We start from the raw sequence: 12,123 nt of genomic DNA on the forward strand, positions 1-12,123 counted from the left end.
AACATCCGTGCTCGTTGGCAAGAGAACGGATGTGGATGCTCTAAGCATGAACTCCTCTATGAAAGCTATACGCATAATGGGAGAGAAAATCTGCAGTATGAAATGACTTTTGTATGGATAATCCAAACAAATAATACCGAGATTTGTCGTTTTAGTAGTAAGCAAAAGAGATGATTATTCTAAAAAGTAATACTCTCTTTATTCCAAGATAGTTGAGTCGTATTCCTTTTGGGTTGTCTTAAGGTAGTTGAGTCATTTCATATTTTGACAAAAAATTTATCTTCTATCATACTTTACTCTCTTCATCTCTCTTACTTGATTTTCTATTATTTTACTATTTCTTAAATTCTGTGAGTAAAAGAAATACCTTAATTACCTACGAATTGTGTATAATTATAGTGAAGAAATACCTCAACTATGTCTATGTCAAGTTGTCAACTGTTAATTGAGCTACAGATAAGTTGGCAATGAATTCATTGTTGTACATAGGCATGCACAAGGGTCACGAACGGCCGGTTCCGGTTCATGAACTGGCGGTTCACGGTTCAGGAAATGCTTGAACCTGAACCGGCCCGCCTAGCTCCCGGCGGTTCCGGTTCCGGTTCAAAAAACCGACGGTTTACGCGGCGGTTCAAAACCGCCTGTTTTCGGTTTGAACCGCCGGTTCCGGGCCGGTTCGACGGTTCGTCGATTTTTTTTTTGCATTTTTCAACTATTCAATTTTTAATCAAATTACATTACACTTTTCAAAGTTGTTTATATATGAAATGTGAGTAAATAAAATTGAAAAAAAATACGACTAAAATTGCAATTTTATTGAAATTGCATGTTTACAAGTTACAACAATTACAAATCGAAAACATATGGCGGTCTTGAAGTCTTAAACAAAATTTAAATACAAATGAGACTACTAGTCAACAACTAATTACAAATGACAAGAACGACGTTGAAGTTCTTAAACGTATAAGTGTATTATATATATACTCTTAACCGGCGAAGAAGATCTTTCTACATAACTAAATTAAGGACACCTTTAGCAATTCAACTTTAAATGTTGAGTTTCGTCTAACAATCAACAATTATAGTAGAATTGTCAAAAGTTTCCCTCATTTAGCCGTATAGAGAAATATACTTCATCGACTAGAGTATATACAAATACAATTATGTAATTGTATTTGCATATTTTTAAAGTAGGAATTAATGGGAAAAAAAAGAAATAAAAGAAAAAAGGATTTGAGCTCAACTTAAATTTAAAATTTAAGTTGAGGTGCCTACGTATCCCAATTGCTCATTTGCATTAGGGAATCAAAGTCCACGTAGTTCTCTTACCTTACTTACCTATTTGGCTTGGCCGGCGGCGGTTGACGGTTGGCCTAAGCTTCTTCCCCGGTGAATTCATCTTGTGATCCCTCTTGACGATCATCTCAATCATTTTCTTGTTTTCGGATGTCAGCTTTGGCCCAATCATCAGATAACATCACGACTTCCATATTTTTCGTCGAGAGCTTACTTCTTGATTCATCCAACACGCGCGAGCCAACACTAAAAGCGGACTCGACGGAGACGGTGGAAGCCGGAACAAAAAAAATCTCCTTGGCCATTGAAGCAAGGATGGAAAATCTTTCTCGTGGGTTCCCCACCAATCGAGGACGTCAATTTGGGCGGGAGGAGTAGGACCTTCATCACCAAAGGAAAAGAGTGAATCAAAATATAAATCTAATTCACTGACCATACCTGAGGACCTTCCGCCGGTGCTGTAGTTGTATAGGTCGGCTAGTTGGGATTGCGCGTCGGGGTCATCATAATCGGCTTGAAATGCAAAGCCATAGTTATGTTGTGGAGGAGGGGGTCTTCTGACTTGGTGGGTGTTGTTATACTTGGTTTCATATTCAGTGTAGAGAGAGCGCAAGTTAAACTCGAGGTTTTGTTGAACAATTGACCGGTCCGAGAGGTTTATTTGAAAGGTTTCTGAGAGGTCGACTCCAAATTCGTGACTGGTATCAGATTGGATTGCTTGAAGGGGACCAAGATCAATTGAACTCAAATTGTTATAATAAAAATCTAAAATTCTAGAGGTACCTACTAATTTCCATTTTGGATCCAATACCTTTGCAATCAAAAACACGTTTGGAATCTCACTGAAATACTTGAGCCATTTTTCAATCATATAATACAAAACGCACATTAACTCGGGAGAAGAGGAAGCATTTTTCATTGCAGTTTTAAAACCAAGGGATATGTACATGCAATGCTCCAAAACACGAACAGCAGTGCAATAATAAACACCCGACAATTCAACAGTAGCATTTTTAAAATATTTGAACAATTTAAATAAAGACATACTATGATCCCAACAACTATGCGAAAGATATAAATCATGCATGGGATTAGTTCTATAAAAATCACATAAAGCATCTTTATGTGTCAAAGTATAATTCAGACAATCATATGTCGAATTCCATCTATGAGACACATCCATAGTAAAATTCGTATACCTGACATTCTTTTGATGGCAATATTTCTTCCATGCTTTGCCAATAGGTGGCTTTTGATGGATTAATCTAACTGCATTTCTAATAGGAGAAACATGCTTTTTCCATAAGTCAAGCGCATCTTGTACACATAAATTTAAAATATGGCAAATGCATCTTTGATGAAAATACTTACGTCCAATTACCGGTGTACAAGCCGCAATCAAATCGGCAATACTTGCGGTGTTGGCAGTTACATTATCAAAACCAATAGAAATATCTTGTTGCATAACTGAAACTCATTCAACACTTGTATAATCAAAGAAGCAATTTCGGGTGCAGTGTGTGGAGTTTCAAAATTCTCTAAAACCTATTAAACGCTTGTTCAAAGTCCAACTATTGTCCACCAAGTGAACCGTAATGCCCATGTATGAATGACAGTTAAAACAATCCATCCACACATCTGAGCAAATGTTCACCCTGTGGCCCAAGTTAACTAAATAACGAGATAATTCTACCTTTTTCTCCAAGCATTGCCGAACGGTAGATCGTTGCACGGTCATTCTACCTATTCTTTTGATTGCTACATTCAAACCACTTTGCATAGTAACCTCAAATTTTTTGTCATAAAAAACGTTAAAGGGCAAATGCTTCATAGCCGCCCATCTAGTCATTGTATCATCAAAATTCTTTTTCTCATATTTAAACAGAGGCGTACCTGACGAACCCGACCAGGCGGGTTGGAAGTTTAGTTGGCTTTGGGTAGAGGTAGTGCCGCATTCTACCGGATGCTTTGCCACCAAATGGCGACGGAGGGTGCCATATCCACCACCGGCGGACCATTTGTACACTTTATTGCAATAGTTGCAGTAAACATGAAAATCCGAAGTCTCTTCTTGAGAGTTCGGATCGTGAGGACTTGGAATCACCACCGGGACCTTCTTGTAGTGTTTGACAAAAATGTCCGATTTCAAAGCTTTTGCCGTGTTAGCGGGTGGAGGGGGAGGCATCTCCTCATTTCCGCCGATGCTAGACGGAATACGAGAATGCGATCTATCCTCGTTGTTGTCCGAGTCCGACGATATAGTAACGTCGAACTCCTCATCTTGTTGGGAACGACCTCCCCTACCCCCCACCTTGTTGCATTTCAGCAAGTAGCATGGCGGTCCTATGATCTTCTTCCATCTACAAATATTATATACGTAGAAGTTAAAAGTATGAACGCAAAAAAAAATTATGAAATTATGAAATATGAATTGGAAAACAAATTTTTCATTACTTACTTGCATGCGTTCGGCTGCCAATCGGGAAACCTCTTCCATAACATCTCGACGACTAGGTCGTCGAGATTTTGAGGGACGCGAAGTACTTTGATCTTGGGCTATTCTCTTGCCCCGATCACCACGTCCCGATCCACCATGAGAAGAAGACATATTGAAAATATTGATAAATGAAAGTAGTATGGACTTGGAATGAAATATGTATGAAGTATAAAAGAAGTGGTAAATTATGAGCACAACAACAAATATAGTAGTGAGTAGAAAGTGTAGAATTGAAACGTAAATTTGCGCAATTAGAGAGAATGAGGAGAGAATAGAGAAATGAAGATTGAGAATGAAATCCTTGTTAACACAAGAATGGGGTAAGGAAATATGAAGGAGAAGTGGGGTATTTATAGGAGTAAAATTGGATTGAAAAAAAAAATATATTGAAATTTTGAATTCGGCTGAACCGCCGGTTTACCGCCGAAACCGGCGGTTCGTCCACGGTTTGTGTCAGAAAACCGGCGGTTTATGACCGGTTTTGCAGGCCTAAACACTGCACCTACGACCTAGCCTCTGAAAAGTCACCGGAACCGGCGGAAACCGGCTTCCAAACCGGCGGTTTCTGACCGAAAACTGGCGGTTTCTGACGAAAACCGCCGGTTTTCCCAGAAAACCGCCGGTTAACCTAAACCCTACCTGAACCCCTACGAACCCCTAGCCTATTGAACATTGTTTGACCCGTTGAACCGGCGGTTCAAACCGCCGAACCTCCGGTTCACGGTTCAATATATTGCCGAACCTGAACCGGCCCTAAAGAACCGGGAAACCACCGGACGGTTCCGGTTCATGAACCGGCGGGCCCGAACCTGCGGTTAACCACCGGTCCGGTTCGGTTTGTGCACACCTAGTTGTACACACTTGAATTCGCCAGAAAAGCTATAGACTCTTCTTATATCAAATCACGTAGGAGTAATAATTTTGTGGAGTAGTAGGAGTATATTTTATGTGTCAAAGTCGAGGACCAATTAGTGAACCACATTTTAAAAAAAATATCACTTTTTTTCGAGTTTTTTCTTTAATGGCCTTGAAAAATATGAACTTTCTAATTTTATTAACTCTTTTCCCTCTAATAAGTTAAGACTCATTATCGACTAAAAATACTGTAATTACTTTTTCTATCTTACTTAACCAATTATGCATTAAGAGAAAAATGATACCCCCTCTATTAAAATAGACCATTTAGAGATAACATGGATTTAACGTGTAACTACTAATTAGTAAAGTAAGAGAGAATGAGAAAACGTAATTCAAATAATATAATGGACTAAAATGCCCATCAATTATAATAATAATGTAAAAGAGGAAAAAAAAAGTTTCCATAAATGGAAAGAAGGGAGTATATTTGATGAATGAATTATTATCAATTTGTCTAATCCCGAATATATGACATGATTTGAAGATGTCCAACAACTAACACAAGCATACAAAAAATTAACCGAATCACAGTTAAATGTTTACTATCTCAAGAGTTAAATCGTTTTATGTTTTCGTAAACCAAATGAATGAGACGAATTTATGAAAATATCAAACGGAAGCATCACAGATAAGGAAATTCAAAACCCATAAACATGCAAAGAAACATTTTTATTTTATATAAACTCCTAAATTTCCTCTATTCATTTTGCGACTGATGCCCACTCCATAAACAAAGGAAGAAAACAAAAGTTAACATCAAAGTTTTCCTATTGGATTTCGTACAACGATTTTGTCCATCAAAATCTTCTCCTCACAGCTAACAAAATTGAGTAACTTCTGCACAGAGATCATCTATCGCCTGTTCAACATCACATTTCTTTTTCTATTTTTTTTCCTTTTCATCTATGCATGGCGAAAGTTAGTTCTCAAAGATGCTTGCCAAAAACATCGATCATCGATGTTAGCTACAAATATTACCCTATTTCCCGAGGTTCTTTACATGATTTTTTCTTCATCAGGCTTCTTAGCACCGAGATAAGAGCAATCAAAGCTATTTCCATATGCTCGGAGCTATTTACCTTCACACTTACCTGACCCATTTTTCGGCTGCTCATATTGGCATTCACCGACATTCTTGTGCCACGGCTCACTCTGAAGTCGGACTGTACATTCCCACCCAGCACCATCTCTTTTCCAGAAGACAGAATTGACATGGATAGAATCACTTTCTCGTCTCTCACAGGGTAGTCCTTCCCCTTCAACGTGGCTTCAATCGTTCCACCATAAGCCACTTGTCCAACATTCGTCATCCCACCAACGTTCATCTTCAAGTTCAGCCTCTTTTTGGTGAAGATGCTGTCTTCAATCTTGGCACCGTAGTAATACTTGTCCCCAAAAGACATCACAGAGACGCCACATTCAGCCACGTTGCAGTTGGAACTCTTTAGCTTTGCGTTGCTTCGAAGTGTATATATCAATTCCTTGTTGGCGGATTGGACATCAAGGCCAATGGCATAGATGGGCCCTCTAGGGTCTAAGAAAGCCGCCGTTGATTCACACTGCACGTTGAAGTCTTGTTTGTCCTTGCTCATCTGTCCTGCAACACAGGTAATCACATTCTTATTTACTTCCGAAACCGTCTCAATGTTGATTCCATCAAAGCCTACATCATGGTCCCATCCATGAGGATCTAGAACCGGCCTTGCCAGCGACTGGTCCCTCGTGACAACACAGCGGAATCGATGCACGGGGGAATCCGAATCAAAACTCAGTGGGATAGCCATTTCTGGTAGCTCAAATGCCTCGGGAGATCCAGGTTGATCGTCGGGGTTATCATCAGAGGCTACAACATCATCTTTCTGCTTTTGTCTGATGCATTCTTCTTTCAGCTGTTTCTTCATGTAAAGGGTCTCCCTGTAATCCAACTCATCAAGATAATCCTTTTTCTGAGAAGGTACTAACTTTTGGAACTGAGCATGAGTCAGAATACGGATAGGAGGTAACTGATCGTACTCATCTTCATCCTCCATGTCGGAGAGAGAGAGTTCATCAAGTTCACACTCTGCTCCATCCAGGCTCAGTTTGAGACGATGTTTAAGTAAAGATGAGAGCAGATGAGGTAAAGAAGGCAATCGGGTATTACCCAACGGTCCCAACTGTATGCTGTCTTCAAATTGCAAAAGAGCATTAACATCACCAAGTATTTTGGTGCATATACACAATAACATGAACTGGGACATCCATGCCTGTCCATTAGGAAGAACCTTTTTCCCACTGTTATCCACTTTACAGTAAGGATGATTCTCCACCAAAATTACAGGATTTTCAAGCTTTGTATCCAATGTTGCCAGATGAATGTGGTGTTGCACCACCTGTTTGCAGTAACTGACGTATGAATCATAGCTTACAGGAAACCCGTTTTGACCTTCAGGAAGTGCTGCACAGGAATGAGTCATAACAATTTGGGTGCTGAACCAAATTGCAGGGCCAAGAATTTCTGTAACAAGCTTCAGTAACGGAAAATCACTATCACCCATGTGAATCAAATCAAACCGTTCAAAGTACAAGATTACATCTGGGCGTGATTTACGAATAAACCGCTTCACAGAGTGCAGGATTTTCCTATTTTTTGTGTCAGAATTTGTTGAAGAAGGCAACAGGCCAGGAGTGTCAATAAAAGATATCTTCATGCCATTTACATGTCCCACAATCTCATGAACTTGATCTGTTGCAGGCTGAAATGCATCCGTGGCTACCTTTGATTCACCAAGTACGGAATTTATTGTGGAACTCTTACCAACACCAGTTTTACCTAAAACAAGAATCTTAAGAGAGAAGTCCAACTCTGGTTGACCTATTTCTTCTTGCTCAGCAGCTATAATTCGAGCTCTGTCACTTTTAAGGTTAGCTCTTTCTAGATCAGATTCCCCAGCACGTATCAAAGTTGCCAGGTGGATCCGATATAAAACTTTTGCCACTGTAAGATTATCTACTGATGGGCCAAGCCGTCGAACAAGACGTAAAAATTTAACTTTCAGAGCTTCAACCTTGGCGACAGGGTTTAAACTCTTCTTCTCCTCACTACTGCTGAGATTAGATCCAGAAGAACTTTCCACTTGTGTGAGCATGTTATTCCGTTCCATCTCAAGATCACTAGATGGCTGAGATGTTTCAGTTGAAACTGAACGTGAAATAAAATTGGCATTGTTTCGAGTAAAACCTGATGCATGAAATAGCAAGCGGCTGCTGTTAGACAACGTTTCTATTAGCTAGCACAAAACCTATAAAAATTATAGTAGTACAAGATAGATGAAAAAGGATATTCACTGTAACTATTTTATTTATCATGTGTGATGCACGCGAAATTTGGAGATTATATAATGAAATGACATGCGGTACCTCGACTAGCAAGCTCTTCATCCTGAGTGTCCTGTGACAATTCGTTCTGCGAGTCCTGTGACAAAAAACTCTCAGATGCCGACAGTGGTCTGGTGGCACCTACTGACTTTGATATCACTTGAGAGAAAACCCAATCCTTAATGCTTGTCATGATGACTGCATGTGAGTACAAATGAGTTCTTTAGATAAAACGTAGTCAAAAATGGCAAAGAGAACCATAAATGAAGGACAGGGTCACATAATGTTCAGAAAGGCTTGATCAACTTATTATTGTAAACTAACAACAAACCAATTTTGAATAAACATTGAATTCAAAATACCAAAGAATGTCAAGGGTTACTGTTATTTACTTGCTGAAGGACACAAATCTAGTAGAAGTTAAAAACATCAAATTTTGGCCTACATGAAGCACAAAACACCATTTGTCATAGAAATAATCTATTGCACATTCCACTGCTAATATCATCTGGACCTCTTTCTGCTTCACAAGCACCTTATCAATCTGTCCACGATTTTTGGTGAGAAAGGATACTTATTAAGCGTCTCTGTATGAATCTCCAACCTCTGCCTCTACTGGATCTTTAAAAAAACCAAATATAATGAAAGCAAAATGTTCTTCATGAACCTTTCATTGAGTGTGGATGCCCAATGGTTAGTATTCTAGCTTATTGGCTTCACATATTAGTGGTTCAATTAGATAACGTAAATATTAGTGACTGGTTCCTATTTTCCTTTCATCAATCACATAGTTATTAGAAATCTAAATACAGTTGTTAGAGAAGCAAAGAAGTAGCTCAAAATAACAAGTTTTAGCAAAATATTGAAACAACTGATTAACAGTAACAATACTAGCAGCAATCAAAATATTCAAAAAAATTTGAAGCAGAATCATTTAGCATAGCGAAGTAGGTAAACTAAGAGCTGAAGAATCTGTTAAGGAAAAAAAAGAGCAAAGAGAAGCAGTGTAAAAGAGATTGAATCTCATGAAATTTACCTTATCGAAACGAGACTTGAGGCCTCCAATAAACGAAGATTCGCAGCTCCAACGAGGTCAAACGGATTTGAGAACGAAACACAAATGCAACATATCCCCTTGCGAGAGATGAAATTAAAATGACAGGCGACCTGGGCGGAGAAAATGGTTAGTGAATTTAGGAGTAATCGAGAAGGATTCAAGGAAAGAAGAAGGGATTTTTGTGGCCAATCGGATAAGCGCAGAGAAGGAAGATGATGATGACGATGTTGTGTTGGTAATTCCAATATAACGATTTTGAGCCATCCAATACCCAAATCTTATGTTGCGTGGACTTTAACTCACTATAATGACGTAAATGCCCTCAAGACTCTTTTTTTACTTCCTTCCTTTCTGTCCTTTTACTTTTACTTTTACTTTTATTTTTATTTATTTATTTTTTGGTGGAATGCAGTCTAAGCCTGTGTTGAAATAAACTAACGATAATATGAAATACCTAATTCACCATGAAAGAGCAAAATATTAAGACCTGGTGGTGATTGATCCTTTCTGTCTTTTTAAATGCTCACTTCGTCCGTGGAATGTTGTTCATATTTGATTCGGTGCAGATTTAAAAAAATGTGAAGAAAATGAGTAAAAAAAGTTAATGGAAAATGTATTCCACATTTATATACATTAGTTTTATAATAATAAAATATGAGTGTACCGAGTTAATGGAAAATGACCTCCAATCTACTAAAAATAAAAAAAAAATTAAAATGGACAATATTTCACGGACATTAGAAGTAATAAGTACTACACTATAGTATGCAATTTATTATGCGTACAAACATCCAATTTTTTGAGGGGTTCTTCCTTTGTTATTTTAGGTTATGTGTATTGACTAACCATCCAACTCAATTCCATCATCCTTTTTTAATATTTAACTAGTTTTAAAAAAGTGAGGAGATAGTCTTCCCATAACTGTTCATTATTGTTTTAAATAGATTCGTAAATTTCATTCTGTTTTTAAACCCCAAACGATTTGACAATAGTATTTGATTGGGCCAGGAATAGTACAAGGTGCTTGCATAAAAAAGAGGAGCCCAAGCTTAAGCCCAATTGATTGAGTTTGTTGTGTCTACCGTCTAGTGAAGATTGAGAATTATGATACTTATGTGTGTGCTCATATAAATCAGTTTTGATAGCTTCAGTTTAATTACCCTTCTTTATATTATTTTTTCTTTTACTTTATTCTTAACCTTATGACACTTCTTTATGTTATTCTCTTTCTTACTTTATCCTCTCACCATTTTTAAGAAAATGATATATTAAATTAAAGTAGACAGAATAAAGTATGAGAGATAAAAAGAGAATAAAATAAGAAAGACAGAATAAAGAGAGGGTTAAAATTTTATTTTTTGTTAAAAAATGAAACTGATCACTTGTGATGGGACAATCCGAAATGAAAAATTGATCACTTGTGGATGGACGAGGGAAATATCATTTTTCTAAATCGAGTGCAAAAAATTAAATGTGACAAATTTTCAGGGATGTAGGGAGTATATATAAGTGAAACCTCTAGTCCACTCACTTTTGTAATCCATTTTTCTTTATACCCGTGCCCACCCCACATAAATCCTATGGTGAGAGTCCGCTAACTTATTCAACCGAATTTTCTTTATACTACTTAAAACCCAGATGTGAATGATATTGTGTGAGGGAGGTACTATATGATAAGGAAAGAGGGTCGTTCACCTGGAATTGACCGTTTTTCCCATTTTGTTTGATGTTTTAGCCAAGACCGAATCCAAAGTTAATTTTCTCTTGTGCTCTATCAAAACATAACGAGATTCATCACAATCTAACCCCCAGATAGGCAACCACATCAACTCGAAGCACTGAGGTAAACAATCTCTGCATTTTTAGTTATCTTTTTGGTTCCAGTTTTGGAGATATACGGACAAATTGCTGATCTTTGATGTTTGTTGGGCCATGTTATCGACATTGTAGAATGAAATCACTTATATATATATATATATATATATATATATAGGGTAGTGTTAATATCCTTCGCAGCTTTTCAGTCCAATGTTATTTTTAATCACATATCTTGGATCCTTGAATTGGATGGTTGTGATGATCTGCATTATTTGACGAAAAATTTGCATTATTAGTCGATGTGTATTATTCAACTGAAAATCTGCATTATTACACTATAATGGTGCATTATTAGTCGGTGTGCATTATTCAACTGAAAATCTGCATTATTAAATGACACGTGGCATCAATCTAACCGTCGGATGATAAAATCGTGGGGCTGAGATTAAAAAGAACAATAAAACAAAAGATACAAAAAGGAAATGAATACATCCACACACACACACACACATATATATATATATATATATATATATATATATATATATATATATATATATATATATATATATATATATATATATATGGTTGTGATCAATGTCGAACCATTCTTAAGGACCGAACTAGAGACCAAATTATGGCTCTCCATCTTCTAGATCTTGTGGTTAGGATTAATTTACCATTATTTTATTATTTTATTTTAAAAAACTTGCTGAGGGTATTTTAGGAAATCAATTTATTAACTCTCCAAAAATACGTGTTTCATCTTTCTCAAATCTTCGATCGCGGATTTCTTCAATCTCCATCGTCTCCATCGCCTTCATCGATTCACTATCTGCATCAATTCATCAATTTCATCGATCGTTTTGCAATTTCATCAATTCAACAATCGTGATCTGCATCAAATTCTGGATCTGCATCAAATTCTTCAATCTCCATCGATCTTCATCGATCTTCTTAATGTAATCTCCTTAAATCTCCATCGTCTCCCTCGCCTTCATCATTTCACTATCTACATCAATTCATCAATTTCATCGATCGTTTTGCAATTTCATCAATTCAACAATCGCGATCTGCATCAAATCGTGATTAATCTCTGAATATAAAGATGGAGATATCTACACAACGAAGCCGAACGTGAAGAATTTCGATTACTTCGTGAGATCAGAATTCCGATTAC

At 37.3% G+C, this 12,123-nt stretch overlaps 1 protein-coding gene across 1 annotated transcript; it reads right to left on the bottom strand.

The window, feature by feature from the left end:
* Nucleotides 1-5,359: 5,359 nt before the first annotated feature.
* Nucleotides 5,360-9,379, bottom strand: LOC121809577 (translocase of chloroplast 90, chloroplastic-like). The gene is made up of 3 exons (XM_042210288.1): nucleotides 9,105-9,379; nucleotides 8,111-8,266; nucleotides 5,360-7,931 (listed from the first exon to the last, which is right to left on the bottom strand). Exons 2-3 carry the CDS (start codon nucleotides 8,259-8,261, stop codon nucleotides 5,686-5,688), a joined length of 2,397 nt encoding a protein of 798 aa, XP_042066222.1. The 5' UTR covers nucleotides 8,262-8,266; nucleotides 9,105-9,379; the 3' UTR covers nucleotides 5,360-5,685.
* Nucleotides 9,380-12,123: the final 2,744 nt, after the last annotated feature.

The sequence above is a fragment of the Salvia splendens genome, chromosome 6 (genome assembly GCF_004379255.2).
Source record: "Salvia splendens isolate huo1 chromosome 6, SspV2, whole genome shotgun sequence".
NCBI classification, from domain to species: Eukaryota; Viridiplantae; Streptophyta; class Magnoliopsida; order Lamiales; family Lamiaceae; genus Salvia; species Salvia splendens.